This window comes from Monodelphis domestica, chromosome 4 (assembly GCF_027887165.1).
Source record: "Monodelphis domestica isolate mMonDom1 chromosome 4, mMonDom1.pri, whole genome shotgun sequence".
Lineage (NCBI taxonomy): Eukaryota > Metazoa > Chordata > Mammalia > Didelphimorphia > Didelphidae > Monodelphis > Monodelphis domestica.
This window is the reverse complement of record NC_077230.1, coordinates 289,114,721-289,138,404: the sequence shown is the minus strand read 5'-3', so window position 1 is coordinate 289,138,404 and position 23,684 is coordinate 289,114,721. Positions and strand designations below refer to the sequence as shown.

Sequence of the window (23,684 nt, the reverse complement as noted above, 5' to 3'; positions counted from 1 at the left end):
AAAAGTAAAGGAGGGAAATACAGCCAGAAACTCACCACCGAACTGGACAATAGGTTGTAGCCATGCTAAGATGCCGAAAGGCCAGCATGCTGCTCTTAGTTAACTCTACTGCCAACAGGGAAAGAGAGTGTTTTGAGAGACAGAAAATCCCAAATATATAGATCTTTCACCCTTGTGTCTGCTCCTCTAAATTTTCACATCTACCAATCACATCAAAGGCTTTCTCCAGCACTGCCCATACTTTTAGTTCTCATCTTCTTTGATTATATCTTTTGAGTTACTTAACACTTCTTTGTTAAGTTCACCTTTTGTTAGTTACTTGACCTTTTTGTGATTAATTTAACCTTTATAGTTACTTAACACCTTTTTGTATTGAGACCTAAAAATAGACTTAGCTTAAAGTTCTAGCTTCACTATAAGGTGAGAACTCAGTACTTTCATTGTTCAATCAGGAGATTACAACTTTATCTTCCCCTAAAGTACGGTATAAGTAGGGTGGAGTAATTTTAGTTCACAATCCTCCCAATGATCATTGGGAGACTAGTCTCCCCATTGATCATTTAACATAATCCTCTTGTAGTCCTAAAGTACTTCTAACTACAGATGTATACAATATTCAATTTCTAATAGAAATTTTACAATAGTTAGATAGAAGAGCAAAATAGAAGAAAGACAGACAGAAAAACCAATGTTTGCTGGGCATATTGACAAAACCCAGTTAGGGGGCAGTCCCCTTTTGGCATAAGAGTATACATTCAAATAAATGTTCAATCAAACTTTAGTTCAATCAACCACACCCAAAGTTCATTCTTGATCTTCTTGATGTAGTGTAGGTTTTTCTGGCATCTTTCTGCAACAGTTCATTCTCTGGATTTAGGAGTTAGCAAGCTTCTTCCTTGAAGATCTTTCTCGAACAAAATTTCAAAATCTTGGATTTTTATTAAAATACAACCCCCCCCCCGAAATGGGTGTTAAAAAACATCTAGTTCTGCTCAGATGCAATGTTGAGTTATAGAGTTGTATGAGTCAATTATCAAAAGAAGAGAAAAAAACAAAAATATAAAGAAAAAAATGGAAGAAAGTTAAACTTTTGGGAGAAAGAAAAAAATTCAAAATTAGAATAAAAAATCCAAAATCTATGTATATAAAATGTTGAGTAAGCAAGAATAATTTCATAATAGGCCCTTGTTTTAGGGTTCAATAAATTTCTATCTCACAAGTCTGTAGGACAGAATACAGTAATATTTCACTTACCCATTTGCAGCCAAGACTACAGGAAGTCGCCATACTATAAGAAGAAAAAGAACTAGAATTTTATTATTTTGATAGGGAATTGTCATTCCCTGGTCTGATTTTTGTCATTCTCAGGGATATAGGGAGCCAGGATGATAATCAAACTTTGGTACTTGTCTGAGTATTTCACAAAGAGTGTAGATACAAGAAAGTCCTATGACTTAACATATGTCAAGCATTGCAACCTCGAGTCTCACACTAGTTTTTCCTGTGTGCTCTTTTTGGCACTCTTCAGGTTAAGTCTGTGCTCCTTGTTTTTTATCCCATTTTCTAGAATCAGACACAAACATTAATCACAGTCCCATAACATTTTATCAATAAATGGCAGGTTCCCACAGTTTAAAGCTTTTTTGGGTATGCATTGATATTATAGCAGGTATATATATATATACATATATATATATAACATATAATTCTGCAGAAAAAAATAATATTAACTGTATGTACCTTTAGTACAAGAAATGAGAAAAAAGGGAAAAAATCAAATATTCTAATCAAAATTTAAAAAAGCAATAATAAAAATAAGGGGGAAAAATCAAGAATTCAATGTGTTCCTGAAAACAGTATCCACTTGTCTATGGATTATTATCTCCAATGCATGTGATAGGATGCAGTCAATCAGTCTCAACAGAAGATGCTCTCTTCACATGTGAGCAATGATTCCAAGAGTCCTCTCCAACCTTTATAGATGTTGGAGTAGTTAACAATATTTGGAATGGTCCTTCCCAGGAAGGCTGAGTTGCTCCAGTATGCTGGAAATTCTTAATATACACCGTGTCTTCTGGGTTTAAGTCATAAAGAGAGAAAAGTCTAGTGGTCCGGCTTGTACTGCAGCTCTGGATTCATGGAGTTCGTGCAGTTTATCCTATAATTCCTGTATATAGGAAGCAATAGTAGTGTCTCCCCATAATAGTGATGTATATGCAGGGGAGAAAGGCTTAGCCTATATAGGTAGATGTCCAAAAAGCATCTCAAATGGTGAGATGTGTAGGTCTCCTCTATGCCTGCTTCTAAGAGAAAATAGGGCCAGAGGGAGAATTTCAGGCCATTTTAAATGTGTCTCAGTGCATAATTTGCCAATCATAGTTTTAAGTTCTCTGATCATTCTTTCAACTTGGCCTGAGCTCTGGGGATGATCTGGAACATGGAATTTAGGAGTTATCCCCAAGCAAGAATATATTTGATTTAGGACAGAATCAGTAAAATGACTTCCTCTATCTGAATCAATATGGACAGGCCAAAGTGAGGAATAATTTCTTTTAAAAGCACCTTAGTAACAAAAGCTGCTGTGGCTCTAGTCACAGGAAATGCTTTCGGCCATCTGGTCAGTTGATTTACTATGACTAGACAAAATTTATAATATCTAGCCTTTGGCATTGTTATGAAATCTATCTGTTAGTGCTCAAAAGGTGTGTAAGCCAGAGGATGCCCACCAAAGGCTTTGCCATGAAAGGCATGTTGGTTATATGTTTGGCAGGTAGAGCAGGCTGTACACACTTTAGCTATAGTAGTTATACCAGGGGCTATCCATACTCTCTTCAGAATCCACGATGCCCTGGGTGCCAAAGTGACCATTTTTATGAATAGATTGGCAAATTTGGTGATAGAAACTTCTAGGGAGCAGGGGTTTTCCTTCAGATGACATCCAAACTCCATTAATCTGTTTTGCTTTGAATTTTTGCTTTCATTTTCCACTTCCTTTTCATTATAGGAAAGTGATAAATTTAAGTCATCAGTGGTTGTTAATGTTAAAATTAATTTAGGCCTTCTATGGCTGTTAGCTTTGCAGCTGCATCTGCTCAATCATTTCTCCTAGAGACAAGGTCAGTGCCACCTGTATGGGCAGAGCAATGAACTACATCTAGGGCTTCAGACACCTGGAGAGCAGAAAGAACTTCATTAATAATTTCTGCATTAGCTATAGATTTTCCAGCTGAGGTTAAAAATCCTCTCTGGAGCCATAGCATCCCGACTGAGTGACAGTTGCCAAAAACATATCTAGAATCCGTATAAATTCTTGCCTTTATATCCTTGGCAATTATACAGGCATGTTGCAGAGGTATGAGTTCTGCCCCTTGAGCGCTAATATTAGAGGGCAGTGAAGCTGATCACTCAGTGGCAAATTCTGTGACTACAGCAGCTCCAGTGTAACGTATGCCATCTCTCATAAAAGAGGAACCATCAGTAAATAAGACCAGATCTGGATTGTCTAAGGGAGTGTTCAAGAGATTATCTTGAGGCTTTTCTGCCATGGACACTAGTGTTTCACAATTGTGTAATGGTTCTCCTGAAGTTGGTAAATCTGGAAGCAAGGTGGCAGGGTTAAGGGTTGTACAGCATTTCAAGGTAATGTTTTTGCTATTTAACAAGGTTATTTCATACCTTGTAATTTGCTGATCCGAGAATGCCTGTGTTCTATGCCTTAGCAACAATGCTTCTACCTCATGTGGGCACATAATTGTTAATGGGCATCCTAATATTAGATCAACAGTTTTTGTCACTAGTAAGTCAGTACGTCAGTACTGTACACAGTACTGACACAGTAAGTCAGTACGTCAGCTACTCTAAGACATGGTGGTGTTCCTGATGCTACTAGGTCCAGCTGGGCAGAATAATAAGCAATTGGGCTCTGAGATAGCCCCAAAGTCTGAGTTAAAACACCTGAAGCTACCCCTCTTTGCTCATGTACATACAAAGTAAATGGCTTGTTGCAATCTGGGATACCTAGAGCAGGGGCAGACAGGATATCCTGTTTTAGATCTGATAGAGCTGACAAGTGTTCTGGCTCTAATTTGAGGGGTTCAGGGACCGAATCCCTCGTTAGTGGTATAAGGGGTTTAGTAATTTCCCCATAGCAAGGAATCCATCGTCTACAAAACCTTGTTGCTCCTAAAATTGCTCTCAACTGTTTCTTAGTGGTAGGAGTGCTTAAATTTTGAATATTTTCAATTTCTTTGGGAGAAATAGAGTGGGCACCTATAGTCAGGATGAATCCCAAATATTCTACTTTAGGGAGACACCACTGAATTTTATCCTTTAAGATCTTATGACCTCTTTTGTGCAATTCCAAAAGAAGGTGTTTATTATCGTCCTGACATGCTTCTGCGTCTGTTGAAGTCAAGAGTATATCATCTATGTATTTGATTAATTTGCTATTTTAAAATGTTATATTATCTGTGTCTTGGCTCAAAATTTGTGCAAATAAACTCAGGCTTTCCACATAACCCTGTGGCAGATTACTCCATGTATATGGTAGCCCTTCCAAATGAAAGCAAAGATATGCCTGGAGTTCTCATGTATGGGTATTTAAAAAATGGCTGAGCACAAGTCCATTACTGTAAAGTATGTAGCTGTGCTAGGAATAGAAGAAATAATCGTATGTATGTTGGAAACTACAGAGTCTCTTTATAACATGGTTATTCACAAGAGAGTGGATTTTGACTGTTACTAAGGTTGAGACTTGAATTGACATAGTTACATTCTCAAGTTAAAAATAATAGAGACATACTTAAACTTACTCGATTAACCTCCTTTCAAAGTCTTTTCCCTGAAAATGGAGAGGTTTGGGAAGAGATGCAAGAAGAGTCAACATGGCTCAGTTGGAGGAAACATCAAATTGATTGAACAGAAAAATGTAGTTCTAGCTTCACTATAAGGTGAGAACTCAGTACCTTCATTGTTCAATCAGATTACAATTTTATCTTCCCCTAAATTACATCTAAGTAGGGTGGAGTAATTTTAAAGTTCACAATACCCTGGCAGTAAAAATATAGACTTATGGTGGAGGGGTCATAGTGAGATGGATATGAAATAGGATCTGGGGGTGTTTTTTGTTCAGTTATGGCAGGTTGCAAGAGTTGTGTTCTGATAGTTTTTATGTTATAAGCTATACCAAATTCTAGACAGTCTTGAAAAAAGGAGGTAAATAACTGTAGTATGTTGTAGAATGTCTAGAAGAAGGTAACCAGGAAAGTGGGAGGTCTGGAAACCATGCTGTGTTTAGTTAGAACAGTTTAGTAACATAGTAATGCTTAGCTTGGAGAAGATTTAGATGAGATATAATAGCATAATAGTGACTTAGCTACATGAAGCAATATCAGAATTGTTTGAATTTGTGTTTTTCTGGAGGGCAACTAAAACTAATGGATAAAAATTGTAGGAAAACAGATTCTTGCTCTAAGTAAGGAAAAACTTCCTAATGAACAGAGCTGTCCAATAATGTCTTGTTGCATTAGCAATGAGGTTGGGCTATTTGGGCTCTAAAAGTCCCTTCCAAATTTAAGATTCTATGAATAGCATGGATCATAAAGTGGTTAGGGCACATGTGTAAATGTTGGTAAAAGTTGTAAACTTTTAGGTTTAGAACACCTCTCACTGACTTCCAAATGCATATGGAAGGTGAATTGGGAGAAGAGTGGGGATCCCAGTAGCATGGGAAGTGGTTGTGATAAGGGTGGATCCTCAGAATTTTAGTATTGGTAATTTTTTGTGTATAAGTGGAGCATTCTTTACTGCTTTGGGAAATAATTTAGATTATACAGAACTACATGCATTTTCAAGGATGTGCTGCTGGAAAAGGAATGAACCTCATTATTGAATAATGCTTATTTTTCCTGAACGTGAGTACCAGCAAATGACCTTAGTTAAAATAATGTAGAAGATACTTTGTGTTCAAAATACTAACATTATTGCATTTAGCTTATTTTTATTAAAATGTTACTTTGTTATTTCATTTTGAGAGATGTAGATGAGTGGAAGAGACAGGATAGTAGAGTAGTAAAATGAAAAGCTAATTTTTCACAAAAATATTAATTTTGCTTGTGTTTTCTTCATAAGGCTTGAATTTACTGTCTGAAGATCAGAGCCCCAAATATGGAAATTCCATGAGTTCTACTACTGTACACAAAACCATACCTTTCTTGTCACATATGTACCAGAATCAAACCAGAGAAAAAACTCATGGTATTGAAGTTTTATCTTGTGGTTCAGTACAAGAAAGAGAAACTAATCCTTGCAGGACTGTGAATAAAGAATGTGTCTTATCTTCAAAAGGTGGTATTACTTCAGATTTTTTTCATGAGGCACAATGTCTAGAAGCATGTATAAAAACACAAAATGATTTGAAAGAAGAAAATAAAAATGACACAGGTGAGCCATCTTTTGAAATTAAGTGCATTCATATCTAAATAATCTGAATCTCTTTTTATATTTACCTGGTGAAATATTACTGTGCTACTCCATAATAGAATTTTCTGATACTTTTTTTTTTGCCACCTTCTGCTTCCCCTTGTCTGTTTCTGTCTCCCCTCTTCCCCCTACTTGTGTATGTATGGACAAACTCTCTCCCTCTCTCCCTCTCCCTCTCTCTCTCCCTCTCCCTCTTCCTCTCCCTCTCCCTTTCCCTCTCCCTCTCCCTCGTTGGCCACAGGTTTTGTGTCTTTTCGCTTAGTATTTTCAACACTAACAATGATTTTAAACTGTGTAATACAAGCCTTTCTAAGTGAGACAAAAGTTTCTAAGCTCAGTGTGGGATGATAGACACAGTTTGAGTGTATGTAATTATTTTTTCCTCTTAATCACAAAAGAACAAAGGAGTGTAGTAGATTGGAAAGATTATTAAAATAGTAGGTGAAAGCCCTTAGTTCTGGTCCTAACTTTGCTCCTTCCTAGCTATGTCTTCCAAGGAATCAATTATTGTACCAGAGCCTTGATTTTGCCATACTTTGCATTATCACTAATACTTTTTAGGAATTACATGAGATGATATATGGGGAAGAATTTTGTAAACTAACATGCTACTACTAAAACTTTGAGAATTCTTGTTTCTCTGGTACTATTTTATGTGATTTGGGGGGAGCCTAAATCCATTAGTCTCTTGCTTTCAAGCCCAGCATGCTTCTGATGTGCCACTCTGCTCTACCTGAATATTTTGTACAGTTCTAGAATTTTAACCTTTATTTTGGTTTTATTTTATTTTGAATGTTTATGACAGTTTGCATATCTCCAACTAAATTTTTCCCAATTCATATCGTAGGGGAAAGTATACTACCATGTTGGGAGAAAATGACAGAACAGTTACCAGAAGGGAAAGAGATTACAAACTCAAAAAAACTTGGTGATTCCTCTGAAATTAACAATGGAAGAAAATTGTTAGCAGTGTCTAGTATTGAAGAAAGGTATCTATGTTAATTAACACATTAGATATTATGTGTTTTTTATTTGCCTCAAGGTATTATAATTGAAAATGAGATTTATTAAGTGGTGGGGAATCTTTTTACTTGATATTGAAAAATGTGGTTTGGTTCAATTAAAACCTTTTACTATGTACCTGCTGTGAATAAGGAATTAGGCTGTGTTTGCAAAGATTAAAAAGTAGTACTCATTCTATTGTAGGAATAAAATCCATAGACATAAGTATAATGCCATATAGGGTATTACTAAGAGGTAGGGAGAGAACACTTAGCTGTCCTCTCAGAAAAGGGTTAGCAAGAAAAAGTTGTAACTAAGTTGAATCTTGAAGAGAGAGAAAGATTCTAAAAGGGGGTACACATGAAAGGGAGTACATTGTAGGTATGGTGGGTGGGTGGTCAGCCTTTGTGAATGTGAGACCCATAGGAAAGAGCCCTTTAAGTTCTGGGAACAGTTGATAGTGTGGTTTAGTTATTACATAAACTGTTAAGGTAAGTAGTGTGAAAATAAGAAAAAATGGTAGGGTCTACTTATAGAAGAACTTAAATCTTTTGGGCCAGAATTTTTTTGATCATGCACTCCATTAACAAAAAAAAGTTTATGTACTCCAATTATGTGTATTTATATATTATTTACATGTACCATTATGCTAATAATTAGATAACTTGTAAAACTTAGAAATAGAAATTTTAAATGGATATAATGACATTTTATCCTAGAATAACTTTGTAACTACTGAAATCTTATTGAATACAGGAGTCATATGGTCAGATCTACATTAAAAAAATTTATTTTGGCAGATTTATGGAGAATGAATTGGAGGGGGAGAAACTGGAGGTAGAAAAATCAAGAAGGAAGCTCAGAGAAGTGATAAGGCCCAAAACTTTATGAGTAGAGAGAAGGGGATGTGAGAGATGTTCTAGAGGAAGAAACAAGATTTGAAAACTAACTAGATATTTGGGGTGAGTAAAGATTAGATTCAAGGATAATGGTAAGGTTGAGAACTTGGGTAAATAGAAGGATGATGGTATGTTCAAAAGAAATATGGAACTTTGAAAGAGAGTTTTAAGTTTGGGGAGAGAAGTAATGAGGTCTATTTTAAATATTTTAAATGTAAGATGCCTTTGAGCATATTCAGGTCAAAATGTCAGTTCAGGAGAAAGATTCAGGTGGAGACATAGACCTGAGGGGACACATTTGCATAACAATAATTAAAACTTATATGAGAGCTTTTATAGGGAGAAGAGAAGAGACCAGGACAGAGGCTTGATGAACATTCAAGCTTAGAGAATACAAAATGAATGATGATCCAGCAAAGCAGTTTGAGAAGGAATGATCATACAGCTAGAAGAAAGAAGGGAAAAGAGGGTGGGCAGTTGTGTTCAATGTAGCAGAGAGGCATTATTAAAAGGATGAAAATTAAGAAAAGGACATTAGATTTGACAATTCAGAGATCATTGAACAGAGAAATTTCTTTTTTGGTGGGGAGTTAAGAATAAGGAAATTGAGATGCTAGGAGATTACTTGGAAGGACAGTGGTGTTACTCCAACCCCCACCCTCCAAATAGAGATTTTCAGATGAATGGTACCTTTTAAGGTAAAGATAATACAATTATAATCCAGCCATATTTCTATACTTTTTTTCCATGGAAAAATGAAAAAAGTATGTGGGGAGGGTGCTGTTCCCTGCTCTAGAGCGTGAAACCTGCTGCTGTCATGATCTGGAGGAAATGGGTGAGGGGACCCTAGGGGCAGTGTGTTAGAAATTATCCTGTGCAACTTTTTCAGGTGCTGGGTTGGATTAGGTTATATCTTGCTCACTTCGAGGGACCCAGACCCATTGAAGCCACAGAAGGTCAACTATGGGAAGGAAGAGTATTGAAGAGAGTCGTGGTACTGTTAGACAATTTAATCATTATTGGCTATGGCAGGGGAGGGTGGAATACAACCCATGAACCCACTCTCTAGATGATCACCCACCCCTTAGGGCTATTACAGAGTCCTCATTTTGGCAACTACTTCCCTAGGCCATGAGAATCCAAAAGGCTTTTGGATTTTGGATACATGAAGATGGTCTGAAAGATGTCTTGGAGAGGAAAAATACTGGAGGTAGGGAGATCAGTTTGGAGGGTAAAGCAGAAAGCAGATACAGATATCTGCACTTGCTACCTCTACTTCCTTCTTTCTCTTATCTCTTGGGTTATTTTCAATCTTGATTTGCTTATAACTCACCTGAAACTACTCTGTCTAGTGTTACTAATGATCTTTTAGTGATGATATTTTTTCAGCTTTTTTGACCTCTGCTGTAATTGACACTATTGAGTACTCAACACTCTTTCCTCCTGGATACTCTCTCCTCTGCTGGTTCTCTTCCTTGTGTGATTGTATTTCTCAGTTTCTTTGTTTGGCTTGATTATCAGCAATAATCTCAATCCCTAACTTGTGAATATTCTCCACACCTGTCCTGGGCCCTTTTTCCTCCCCATACTCTCTGTTTCAGTAACCTCATTAGTTTCCATAGATTTAACTTTCATTTCTAGGTTGATGACTCCTAGAGTTATATTGTTGCCTCATTCTCTCATTAGTTTTAGTACTGTATTATTGCCTGTATATCGGATTTTTAAAATTGTTTTCCTCCACCTTCCTCTCACAGACCTACTCATTTTCCAAATCTCCTTGTTCCTGTTGAACGCCATTCTGCCAGTCATCTAGCATCATAATCTTGTTAGGAAATTCAATTCATCCTACCTCTCCCTTACATAATTCACTCAGTTGACAGATCCTGCCATTCTTCCTTCTGTGGTATCTCTCCACTGACTTGGCCACCACTATAGTTAAATCCCTCATTACCTCTTGCCTTGATTATTGTAATGGCCTCCTCACTGGTTTCCCTGTCTCCAGGCTATTCTTCACACAGCTGCTAAATCATTTTTCCTTAAGTATAGATCCAACTATACCTCTCCTCTATTCAACTTCTGTGGTGCTCTAGGATAATAGCCATCTCTACATAAATTCTACAACTGAGCTTTCCAAGCCCTTCACAACATAGTCCCAGCCTATGGACATTTCACTTACTCTTGTACTTGGTAATCCAACCAGACTGGCATTAACTCTGTTTCTGATGCATGACATTCCATTATCTGTTTCTATGCCTTTGTAATGACTGTCCTCATATCTGGAATATACTCTCTTGTCTCCGTTTCCCAGAATCCTTCTCTTTCTTTAAAATGTAGTTCAGGCACCCCCTTTTACATGAAATATTTCCTCATCCTCCCTCCTTTTCTTCCTTCCTTGAGTTATCTTTGTATATTTACATGTGTAACTCATTGCCACTTCTTGGGATTAGGCTTGTTTCATTCTTTGTATTTGTATCCTCAAGCTTTTGTATAGCATTTAGCAGTCATTTAATAAATTTTTATCAATTGGGTGGATGCAATTAGGTGTTGTTGATATAGAAATGACAAGATGTGGTAACTGAGGGAGAGGGAAGATGACTGAAGTTTTGGGTTTGGGTGACTGGCTTTCTATATAGATAGGATACCTGATCCTTACAGGAGAGTTAGTAAGTAGCTAAGCTGGGATATTGCTTTCCTCCCTATGAGGTAAGTAGTACAGTATGATTCTCTCCATTATACTCATGGGGACACTGACAATAAAAGACTAGCCTGGAGTTGAAAAGCTGTTAAGCATCAGAGACAGCCTTTAAGTTCAGATCTTTTGGCTTTTAAGCACAGTTCTCTCTCTCTCTCTCTCTCTCTCTCTCTCTCTCTCTCTCTCTCTCTCTCTTTCTTTTTTAAAACCATACTGCCAGTAGATTCTGATTCAGATTCAGATTCCTGAATAAAAATGGATGGTTAGGTACTGTCATAAATCTTAGGCAAAATCCTTCTTTGGAAAAAGGAAAAACAAAATCTATGAATATATTTTTTCTGTCATTTTATTTCCATAACAGCAAAAGAAAAGTTCCTTTTCAGGAATTTTAGTAGGAGGTACATTCCTCTGGTTTCCTCAGTGCCAAATAGTCCATAATTAGGCATCACAAACAATGAAGTGTTTCTGCAATAATAGGAATCTTTCCTAACCCACGGGGTTGCTGGGAGGTAAAAGAGAAAGCATATATCCAAAAAATTTTGCAAATTTCTAAGTGCTCGATAAAATGGCAATTGTTACTGTTTTTGGTGGTGGTTATTATTTTTGTCATTTGTTAGGAACATTATTACTATTATTTTCTAAAGCAGGGGACTTTTTTTTTGTCAGAATCCATGATAATCTGAAGCCTCATAACTATAGGAAATAGTAAATTTTTAACTCATAATTGTAGGAAATGGTAAATTTCCACCAAAGGCTAAAGGAAATAAAAATGTAATTTTTTCCCCATCCAAATTTACCACCTTCCTAAAATCTTTCCATGAACCCTAGTTAACCTTGACTGTAGAAGCTTTAGAGAATCTTGAGAATAGCTTTACCAAAATATAATAAATGGATGACAATTACATCAAAAAAATTCTGGGTGACTGAGAGGTTCATGGTGCCATTAACAGAAATAGGCTAGAGTTGGGAGAGAGCATATGAGAAATTCAGTGTTAAACATGATTTTGAAGTGCTGGTAGAATATCCAGGGATAGGCGACTACAGTTCAGGGGAGGGATTAAGAACTAGCTTACTGATTTCATCCTGGGTAGAGGCAATAATTGAACCCTTGGAACCAGGCAAGACTCAAGGAAAATGGGACAAAAAGAAAAGAGGGTACCAGAAGACCACTTGGGAGAAAATGGGCTTACAAAGAAGAATGAGAAGGAGGGTTCAGATAGTGGGAAGAGAACCAGGTGAGAGCACTGTCACTGGGGCTCTTTAGAGGGAAGAGGCAGTCAGACTTGTTGAATATTGCAGGAAGAATGCCCAGTAATGTTATTTTCTTTTACTTGATCATACTTTTTGGCATAAGATTGAAATAATGCTTATCTTGTGAGAGAGATGAAAGCTGGCAAAGTTGGTAGTTTTGGTAGTGGCATATTAGGAGTATAGAAGTGTCAGTTTTTTTACTTGAGAAAAGTACCCAAACTAGATCTCAGATATATGATTTCTGTCATAAATCTTGGGCAAAATCCTTCTTTGGAAAAAGGAAAAATAAAAGTATAAAAATTAGCACGTATGGTAGCATTTTCTAGTTTTAATTGAGTAGCATAACTACAAATCTTAATAGTTTGAAATACTAAACAATTCTTAGCATATTATTAAAATGTTCACATTGAAGTGATATCTTTCTATTTCTGAGGGTATACTGTATTATGTGGACTCACTGTGATCTATTATGTTAGAGTATTAATGTATCAGATACATTTGTTTAGATTGTGTTTCTAAAAATGATTTATTAAATAGTAAATATTACCTTTTAAAGTTTAAAACTTATTCTTAAGAGTCTCAGTGTGACACTTCACATTGAATGTTTTACCATCAGGATTGATGTGCTTCATAATTTTACTTTCATTATCAGGCCAATTAAAGCTGCTATTAGAGAAAGGAAACAGACATATGAAGAATTCTTAGAGGAACAGATTCAGATAGAAGAAGAGGAACTGAAACAAAAGCAGCTACAGGTTCGCATTTCAAATGTTCTGACTAAACTATCTTAAGAACTCATCCCTTTAAGAACTTGTCATTATGTTACTTCACCTTAAAAGTACCTTAACTATTACTCAATAATATCAAAAATTAATTAGAATATTCTTTTATTTTTTTTTAGGAAGCAGAAATGTCATCGCTGGCCAAAGCAATACCAAAACGACCATTCTTAAAACGAGGAGAAGGCCTAGCTAGGTTTACTAATGCTAAATCTAAATCTTGGAAATCAAAAGAGAACAAATTACTGACTCATCAAAGCATGCCAGAAGAACAACCTGTGTTTAAAGCTGACAGACAACAAATGCAGCGGAAAACTGCCCTTGTAAATAAGGAACCAGTTACAGAGATGAAAAAGAGTAATCAAGTCAGAACCAAGACCAGTTCTGCTATAGATCCTCAGAAGGCAAAAGTACTTAGGACTAATAATGGGAAAATTATTTCTCCATCAAAAATGAAAATGCAAATTGGAAAGAAATTTGATGGGCAGTTTAGAGATCAGATAAAATTTGAAAAAAACAGTAAGTTAGAACCTAATAAAGAAAATATTCCAGAGTGTACAAAACCTTTTGAAATTGGTTGCACAGTCAGAAATAAGCCACAATGCATAGAAAAGCCGCTTATTTCTACAGAGTTGAACAACAACCCCTCTGTTTCTAAAAGCTCTATGGGTCATATTGTAAAGGATCCAGAATTTTCTTTTGAAATTTCATTTCAGAAGAAATTAGACAATTGGGAAAAAGAAAAAGAAAAGGAAAACTTGGAGTTAGATGAATTTTTGTTCTTAGAACAAGCTGCTGATGAAATATCATTCTCTAGTAATTCTTCATTTGTATTAAAAATCTTAGAAAGAGATCAACAGGTTAGCAAAAGTCACAGAATGTCTTCAACCCCTGTCAAATTAGGGCAGCAAGTAAAAACAAATGTCACAGATATTGTTATTCCATATAACCAAAATAAAAAATTGGACCATATTAAACAAGAAGATAAGAATGTATATGAAATAACAAAACATCTTGAATTGAGAACTTCACCTCTTAGTTTGAAAGAACAAATTAGCAAACCCAGCAAAAAAACATTTCAAACTCCTACTGAGAATCAAATGAAGTGGAGTGTAAGTGAGGATGAAGATGATGGGAACAGTGTTATCAGCAGTGACTTTGAAGAGCAACTAGATAACACCATAAAAGCAACAAATGAAGATACGAAAAAGGTTTTCAGCAGCTGCAGAGAGGATAATCCTGAGAAGAGTGATGGTAAAGGACCTTTCAGAGACACCAGGAAGGAGGGTAAAAGCAGGGATATTGATCTGGATTTGTCAGATAAAGATGACAGTAGTGATGAATCCATCATGATTGAAAGCATGAATGATAAAGTTCCTGAGGCTTCAAGAAAGGCATCATGTACAAATATGAATAATATTGACTTTGATGATGAGAGAACATGGACTGATCTTGAAGAAAATGAAAGTAAACATGACATATTTGGGAATGAAGCAGTTAATGAACTTCCACTGATGGATTATTATAGTAAAACTGAAATAGCTAATTTGGACAAAGCAATAAAAAGGAAGGTTGCACCTATAAAGAAAGGAGATGATTTATGTAAATCCAGTAAGAGTATAAAAAATCCTCCTTCTGATCTGATGATGAAATTCTTTCCTTCTCTGAAGCCTAAACCTAGGTCAGACACACACTTAGCAACTGAACCTGAATTAAACAAAAGCCAAGAACAACCACTTGGTAAGTCATTATAAAAGACTAAAGATTTATCAAAATGCTGTAAGGCCAAAATTTATTCTAGGATTCATTTTAGTAAAATGCTTTCCCTTCACTAATGAATCATCAATTTGAAAAACGTTTGTTGATTGCATACTCCTATGTGAGGTTTGTCAAAGTACTTCCTGACCAAGGATGAACAAATTATAGTCTAGGCTCCTATAGAGTTTATAGTCCAGAAGGGAACATGGATATGTGTAGATCACTATAGTATAGTCAGATGTGGTAAGGTACCAAAAAAATACTTTAAGAGCAGAGTGGAAGGAAGTTTATTTAATGGATCTGACCCAGACATTGGGACAGTCTAGTAAAAGGGTTTAGAAGAAAAAAAGAATGGAAAGCCATGTAGTTGTTTTCCATATGTCTATATTCATATATGAAACAATATTCTAATACCTTTCATAAACAAATTAACCACAAAGGGAAAGTGTAAAGGAATCCATTACTCTTACCTTGCAGGAACATGAGTTCCAGCAGACTTTTAATTTCTTTGAAGATTTCCCCTTCATACAGAGAATGAGAGATGAGAATGTGTATATGTGAGATAGGAAAGACCTGTTTTGCCCAGAACATTAACCTGGCATTGATCAATTCATCATCAAATTTGACTGTATATGACTTTAGTTTATAGCACAGTGTGGGTGATAGGATTTTTAACAATCTGAAGTGTAGTAATATATTTTTTTATAAGACTTCTAAATTTGGGGAAATTCTACCAATTTGCATTGTTTTGATTAACTGGAGCAGACCTTTTAAGTCATTTAACTGTAAAGTACCTATATATTGTTATCACTTGAAAGGCAAGATATTATTTAATAGGTTTTCTTCCTTTTTTCTGCTCTGGTTAATCAATTCATTATTTTACCAATTACATGTAATAACACATTTCTACATAAGTTTTCCAAAGTTATATGATCTAGATTGTCTCTGTTCCTCCTTTCTTTCCCCCTCCTGGAGCAGACAAGCAATTCAATCAATAAAATACATATATTGTATAGTAGGTTTTCTAATTACAACTTAGTTTGCATATTATTTTATATGTTGTAGGTGATAGTGTTCGCTCCCAGATTTTAAGAGAGAAAGTTGTTGAATTGGAAACAGAAATTGAAAGATTTAAAGCTGAAAATGCATCATTAGCTAAACTCCGCAGTGAAAGAGAAAATGCCTTAGAAAATCTCAGGTAAGTTTGTGGATCTCCAGAGTGTGATGCAGTACAGATAGGTAGGTTGTTGGCAAGATTCTTATAAATGTCTTTGTTTTTTATTTTATTACATTTGCTTCTTTCTTAATTACCTGTAAACAAAAATTATAAGCATTCATTAAAATCTTTTTGAGTTCTGTACTCTTTCCTTCTCACCTCTCTCCCTCTGACAAGCAGTTTTATTTCAGTTTTACCTGTGAGGAAAAAAAAGTTATACATGTGAGGGCATGCAAAAATATATTTCTATATTATGTTGCAAAAGAAAACAAAACCCCACAATAAATATAAACTAAGTAAAAAAGTATGCTTTAATCTGCATTCAGAGTTTTTAAGTTCTCTCTCCGGAGGTAGAGAGCATTTTTTATCACAGATTCTTTTGAGTTATCTTGATGATGGTCTTGACTAGAGTAGCTAAGGTCCCAATTTTTTTCTGAAACCATATTGCTCATCATTTCTTAAAGCATAATAGTGTTCCATCACTCTGATTGCAGACTGAAGCATACTCTTTCATTTTCTTCATTTTTTTGGTTCAAGTTCACATCCACAAAATGACCAATGTGGAAAGTTGTTTTACATTATTGCACATGTAAAATCTATATCAGATTGCTTGCTTTTCCAGAGAGGAGAGGGAAGGAGGAAGGAGGGAGAATTTGGCTCAAATGAGAAAACCAAGCATATTAAAAATTATTTTCACATATAATTCAGGAAAAAATAAAATAGTATTAAAAAGCTAAAAAAAAAAGTGTTGCTTCATAAATATGTACCATAACTTTTTCAGCCATTCTCCAATAGATGGGCAGGATCTTCAATTTCCAATTTTTTGCCACCACAGAGAGACTTGTCATAAGTAGTTTTGTACTTATGAGTCTTTTTCTTTGATCTCTTTGTATGTACAGTAGTACATTACTGGTTCAAAGGATATACATAGTTTTATAACTCTTTGGGCATAGTTCCAAAGCATTTTCTAGAATGGTTAGACTAGTTCAAAGCTCCACCAACAGTACATTATTGTCCAATTTTTCCACATCCTCACCAGTATTTATCATTTTCCTTTTCTATAATGTTAACCAATCTGTGAAGTGTGAGGTAGTACCACAGGGTTTTAATTTGCATTTCTCTAATTGAGTTAGATAGTATTTTCATATGACTATAGATGGTTTGATTTTTCTTCTGAAAACTGCCTGTTTGTATCCTTTGTCCATTTATCAATTTGGGAATGACTTATATTCTCAAAAATCTCATTCCTTTCTCTATATGTTTGAGAAATGAAGCCTTTATCAGAGAAATTTGTTGTAAAAAACATTTTTTTTTGTTTCCTGCTTCTAATTTTGGCTACATTGGTTTTGTTTATGTAAAACCTTTTAATTTGGTGTAATCAGAATTATCTATTTTACTTCCTGTAATTCAATTCACTACATCTCATTTAGACATAAACTCTTCTCATCTGTAGATCTGACAGGTATATTTTTCCATGCTCCCTTAATTTACTTATATTAACCTTTATGTCTAAATACATTATCCATTTTGGCAGGTGTGTAAAACAAGCCTGCATAAACCTGCCTTCTCAGAACTAGCTTATGGACAGATGCTGGGTTCTGGTATTAATCAATAAGCTAGAGGGAGATCAAGCCCCAAAAGAATTGTTAAATCTTAACTTAGGAAATTGCTATTCTAAAAAGGCTTCTTTGCCACATTTTAATTTAAGAGTAAATTCACAGGTTTGATTGCCTAGCAAAACTAAAGGTTACCCTGTCATGGCTCCATCTTGAAGAAATTACTCTAATTTTTGTAGTTTGAGCATGAAACATTATAGAGCCAACAGACATTAACTTTGTAGCTTATTTTGCAATTGAAGAAAATGAAGGTAAATGAAAATAAATTACTTCTCCAAAGTCACAACAAGCAGAGCTGGAATGAGACCCAGATAGTCTGACTATTGGTCTAATGTACTTTTTATATAGGCAATAAAAATTAGAAGGTGCCTTATTTCTTTGGTTATATTGTAGAATTCATAGCCATGAATTAGAAGTTCAAAGACTATCTGGTAGGAATGTATATCTCCTTTGTGGGAACTTTTATCAACAATTGTTAACTCAGTTTTTTAATATCCTATTGGATATTTGATGTAACTGAGGATATTGCCATATTTAGATGATATTTGTTTTATACTAGTTCCCTGACTTTGGTGGTGCAGGTTGTCACATTAAAATTCCATATTGATAAGACATTTGGATTACTCTATTGGATATTCTAGATGATAAGATGTACTTGTATTTGATCAATTTAGAAAAGAGATTGCAGACTTTGAACAGCAGAAAGCAAAAGAATTGGCTCGAATTGAAGAGTTTAAAAAGGAGGAAATGCGAAAGTTACAAAAAGAACGCAGAGTATTTGAAAAATACACTACAACAGCAAGAGCAATTCCAGATAGAAAGGAACGTGAAGAAATTCAGGTAATATAAACATACAAGCTACACAATGATAGAAGTTGTATTGATAGACCAGTAGTAACCAGAAAATGACACTAATATATTATAGAATTTTAATTACAGATCTATAACAGAGGATTCATGTTCTAATCTCAGAGATTTAAGGGTTTTATAAGTATGATATCAGAATTCCAACTGGACATGCTTAATCCTGCCATATGGCATTTATAAAAAGAATAATTATCTCTAGTACTAACTAGTTAAGAGTATTCTACTATGTTAAAAGCAGAAAGATGCTTCAGAGTAAACAGAAAGCTCACTGAAATAAGAATTGGTTCATGATTCTCATTGTTCATCTGTGATCAAGCTGAATGTAGCTCAGTTATTTAATATCTTGATTCTGATTTCTTATGTATATCTGATACAATTGAAAATATTGCCATATTAGAAAATCAAAGTTCTGTTAGTGTCCCTGCACAAGTTGACCAGCAATTTTTTTAGATATGCCAGTGGAGCATGAACTCTGAAAGGCCAAGTGATAAACTGTGTGACCATCTTCAGTGTTGGGTAATCTCATCAACAAAATGTTAGATACCAGATGATGAACTTTTTTGGCAATGGAAGCCCAAATGATAGTCTGTTGAGGTGTAAAGAGGTTATGTGTCAATAGATGGGGTAAATATGCTAATTGAAATCATGGTGGGTTTTTTTTTTTTGAGGTATTAATGACAATGTAATGTAGGGAGATTACTGAAAAGCAGTTTGCATATAAAGCTTGTATGTTGGCTTTTCTATAATGATTTAAGGCAATGACTTTTCATGGTAGAAGATAGTAATATTTTTTCACTGTCTATAGTTTCTTATTAATTGATTAAGAAAAAAATTCCTTTCATATTTTTTTTACCAGCTCAAAATAGATTATACTTAGGAGCATTTTTTTCCCTCTGCCCTTTAATCATAGTCCTGACTTCATTTTCAAGCTCCAATTGCACATTCAGTTGTCCATTGGACGTTTCTATGTGGATTATGCATTATCAATCAGCTCAGCTGTTGTCTAAATCTTGAATCTCTTTCTTTTTGAGACAGTATGGTATAGTGAAAAAGAACAATTGCTCTGAAGTTTGAGGACTTGGATTCAATTCTGACCCTCCAAAACTTAACTGACACAGGTCTCTTTAGTTCCCTTGGCCTCAATTTCTTCATCTGTATGATAAATGTAAACAATGACCTATGAAGTCTCTTTCAATTTTAATCATCATATGGCTTCTTTATTTTGATTTATGGTGCTTGTTTTTTGCTTCCAATAACTTTAGCCTTAAAACTGGTCACTCCTTAAGTCTACTATGTTGGTTTATTACCCATGTGTTTATCATCCCCCAGGTGTGGATATAGTTCAAGGCTTGGTCCTGAGCTCTCCCTAATTCTTTTTGGACATTCTCTCACTTGGTGACCTCACCAGTTCCCATAGGTTTAATTATTGTTTCTATGCAGATGATTCCTAAATCCAGACCCAAGAGGATTCCTCCTGAGGTCCTGTGGCACATTTCCAATTGCCTATTTTGAGTATTTCAAAGTAGATGCCTCTTAAGCATCTCAAACTCAATTGTATCTCAGACTGAACTTTTCTTTTCCCCAAATCTTACTTTTCTTCCAAACTTTCCTACTTCTGTTGATTGTCTTTCAGACAACACAGGTTTGCAACTTTGATTCTTTCTTCTCCATTATCCCACTTATCAGTTGCCCAAACTTGCTGTTTCTCATTTTATAACATACCATTCATTTGTCCTCTTCTCTTTGTTCACACAGCCATATTTGAACCTAGGATCTCCCATCTTAAGGTCTGGCTCTCCTATCCATTGAGCCATCTAACTCCCATTACTCAATCCATTTTAATAGTCCCTTTTGCCTCTGGGATAAATATATAAACCCTTCTGTTTAGCTTTTACAGTCCTTTACTTTATAGCTCTAACCTATAATTTCCAGCTTTAGTATAGACCAGTGATGGCAAACTTTTTAGAAACATTAGAACCTCAGTGCTGAAATTGCAACCTCACGCCTCACGTGAGCCCCCAGAGCCTTACCCTAGACTGGAGGGAGGAAGCACTCCCATTGGGTTGCTAGGCAGAGGGGCAGTTCATGTGAGAAATGTCATCAGGTGCATGTGGAGAAGGGGAGGGGAGCAACCCCCCTCCAACACACATGGCATAGGTTCCCCAACACAGGTACAGACCATTCCATTTCTTGCACTTTACTATCCCACCAAACTGGCTTTCTAAAGTGTTGGGGGTTTTTTTTTCCCCTAAAGCATGCCATTTCTCAGCCCCTTACCTAGAAATGCTGTTTTCCTCTCATGCTCCCTTTTTGCCTTCTAAACTCTTCTCATATACTGCCTTCTTTATGAAGTCTTTTATGATTATCCCACTAATGTCCTTCCCGCCACAATTTTATCATATAGATATCTACATGCTGTCTTCCCTATTATAATATAAGCTCCCCGATGGGGTTCATTTTTGTTTGTCTCTTCAGCTCCTAATGCCTGGCACGTGGTTGCACTTAATAAATGTTTGCTGGTGGACTTTCCCATTGTCACTATCCATAGATCATGACTTGATTACTGCAGTGACTTCTAACTGCTGGAATACCATATAATCCCTTCCCTGTCACCATCTCTTCACTTTTCTTTCTAAAATTTTCTTTTGTTTCAAAACTTCTCCACTCAGAATTTAAGGCCTGCAGGATAAAGTCCAAACTCTTATCCTAGAATTCAAAGACCTTTAGCTTCAATTTAATTTTTCTAGTTCATGTTGTATAACTTCACTAACCAAAATGATATACTTGTGCTCCCAAATTTATCTTGTGTTTTGCTCCCTTGGCCCTTTGCTCAGAGCAAACTGTTTCCCTTATCTGAAATCTCTCTTATTAATCTGCTGATTAAAAGTCTTTCAGGGGACAAGCTCAGACTTGGTTCTTGTTAATCTCATAATTCCCTCAGCCAAAAGTGCACTTGTTTTTAATAAACTCTGATATTACTACTGTTTGACAGTGCTATTTGTACTAGTGATTTTTGTATCTTCTCTTTCTACACAGCTTACAAACACATGGCTAGCAGGTACCATATGTCTTAAACCTTTTTGTGTATATTACCTTGGATGTAAATAAATGCTTTGTCTATACTTGCATGTCTTTGTCATTTATGGATCTATTTATTCTACAGCAGCATGATAACAAAAAATTTCATTTGAGTTTATCGAACACTTCTGAATGCTTGTTTCTCTTTCAAAGGCTTTAAAACAACAAATAGCAGATTTACAGGAAGAGCTGAAACGAAAAGAGACAAAGTGGTCAAATACACATGGTCGTCTTAAAAGCCAGATAGAAACATTAGCTAAAGAAAACACAGACCTTCGAGAAGAGATAAAAATAATGGAACGGTTTCGACTTGAAGCCTGGAAAAAAGCAGAAGCTATTGAAAACAATCTAAAGAATGAACATCTCCTGATTTCTGTGAAAGAAGAGCCTACAGTGAGTTTATAGTTATTTTATATTGATCACACAGAAGTTAATCCAAATACAGTCAAAGTTAAAAAAATTTTTTTTACAATTGTTGCAAACATTATTAATTATAATCTGTAGTTAAAATGAAGGTTTTTATAATAAGCCTGAAAAGAGATTTTAATTTTAAATTGTAGATTTGAATTTTAAAATTCAGTTAATTGGCATTTTGAAATTTTAAGACTGAGATACAAATTGAGAGATTTGTTAATTGAGTGAATAATTTCCTTTCTAGGCTATTGGGTAGGGGGAAAATCAAACTATTTTTGTACTGTTCTTTTTTTTATTTAAATTAATTTATTTAGTCAACTTAGAACATTATTCCTTGGTTACAAGAATCAAAGTATTTCCCTCCCTCCCCTACCCCCATCGTTCTCACAGCCGACATACAATTTCATTGGGTATTACATGCGACCTTGATCAGAACCTAGTTCCATGTTGTTGGTGTTTGCAGTAGGATGTTCATTTGGAATCTACATCCCCAGCCATATCCCCATAGACTCATGTATTCAAGCAGTTGGTTTTCTTCTGTTTCTATTCCCACAGTTTTTCCTTTGAATGTGGATAGTGTTCTTTCTCATAGATCCCTCCGGGTTATTCAGGATCACTGCATTACCACTAATGGAGAAGTCCATTACATTTGATTGTACCACAGTGTATTAGTCTCTGTGTACAATGTTCTCCTGGTTCTGCTCCTCTCACTCTGCATCACTTCCTGGAGGTTATTCCAGTTCCCATAGAATTCCTCCAGTTTATTATTCCTTTGAGCACAACAGTATTCCATCACCAACATATACCACAATTTGTTCAGCCATTCCCCAGTTGAAGGGCATCCCCTCATTTTCCAACTTTTTGCCACCACAAAGAGCGCAGCTATGAATATTCTTGTACATGTCTTTTTCCTTATTATCTCTTTGGGGTACAAACCCAGCAGTGCTATGGCTGGATCAAAGGGCAGACAGTCTTTTATCACCCTTTGGTCATAATTCCAAATTTCCCTCCAGAATGGTTTGTAATGTTCTTAAAAGAGTATTTCCCTCCCTGAAAGTAGATTACTTATCTGGCTCATTATAGATCCTTTGGTGTAGGAATAAACACTTGATATTGGCTTCTGAAAACAAACTGAGCAAAATGATGCTTAATGTTTTTGTCACAGATTGTTCACTGTTAAAAAACTAAGCATTCTTTTTTACTTAAAGTATCCATATATGTAATATGATTACAGAATCCATTGTTAAGCTTTCAGAAAAGCCAGAACTTATCTTCAACAAATCAGATGGAAAAATACAAGAAAAACCATTCACCAAGAGCAGGTATGAAATTGCTTGTGGGTTGTACTGTTCTAAGCATATATACATATTGCAAGAAACTTAGTATGACTTGTTAAGGGTTTACTTCTTACTGATTTGTTTTGTGAATTAAGTTCTCAATTTTTTTGCTGCTTTGGAACTCTTTTTCCTCTTCCTTGACTGAATTTGAGTTTAGATTCTTTTAATAAGCATTTACTAGTACTTAAGCACTGTGCTAAGTCCTGAGGATACAAATAAAAGTAAAATCATGGACCTGCCATCAAGAAATTCAGCATTATAATGGAGGATACATTGTACAAATAACTATGTACAT

The 23,684-nt window shown here is 35.4% G+C and overlaps 1 protein-coding gene across 7 annotated transcripts in view; it reads left to right on the top strand.

Moving 5' to 3' along the window:
• The window catches only part of CENPJ (centromere protein J), a 52,298-nt gene that overhangs the window by 10,765 nt on the left and 17,849 nt on the right, over positions 1–23,684 (top strand). For 6 of the 7 annotated variants that reach the window (XM_007495182.3, XM_016421841.2, XM_016421840.2 and 3 more), the window contains 8 exons: positions 6,130–6,441; positions 7,328–7,469; positions 12,977–13,079; positions 13,226–14,843; positions 15,927–16,059; positions 18,368–18,533; positions 21,792–22,031; positions 23,287–23,374. In XM_007495182.3, coding sequence (XP_007495244.2) covers positions 6,130–6,441; positions 7,328–7,469; positions 12,977–13,079; positions 13,226–14,843; positions 15,927–16,059; positions 18,368–18,533; positions 21,792–22,031; positions 23,287–23,374 — 2,802 coding nt within the window. The remainder of the gene's footprint in view (positions 1–6,129; positions 6,442–7,327; positions 7,470–12,976; positions 13,080–13,225; positions 14,844–15,926; positions 16,060–18,367; positions 18,534–21,791; positions 22,032–23,286; positions 23,375–23,684) is intronic. The other variant, XM_007495183.3, reaches the window with a different exon arrangement.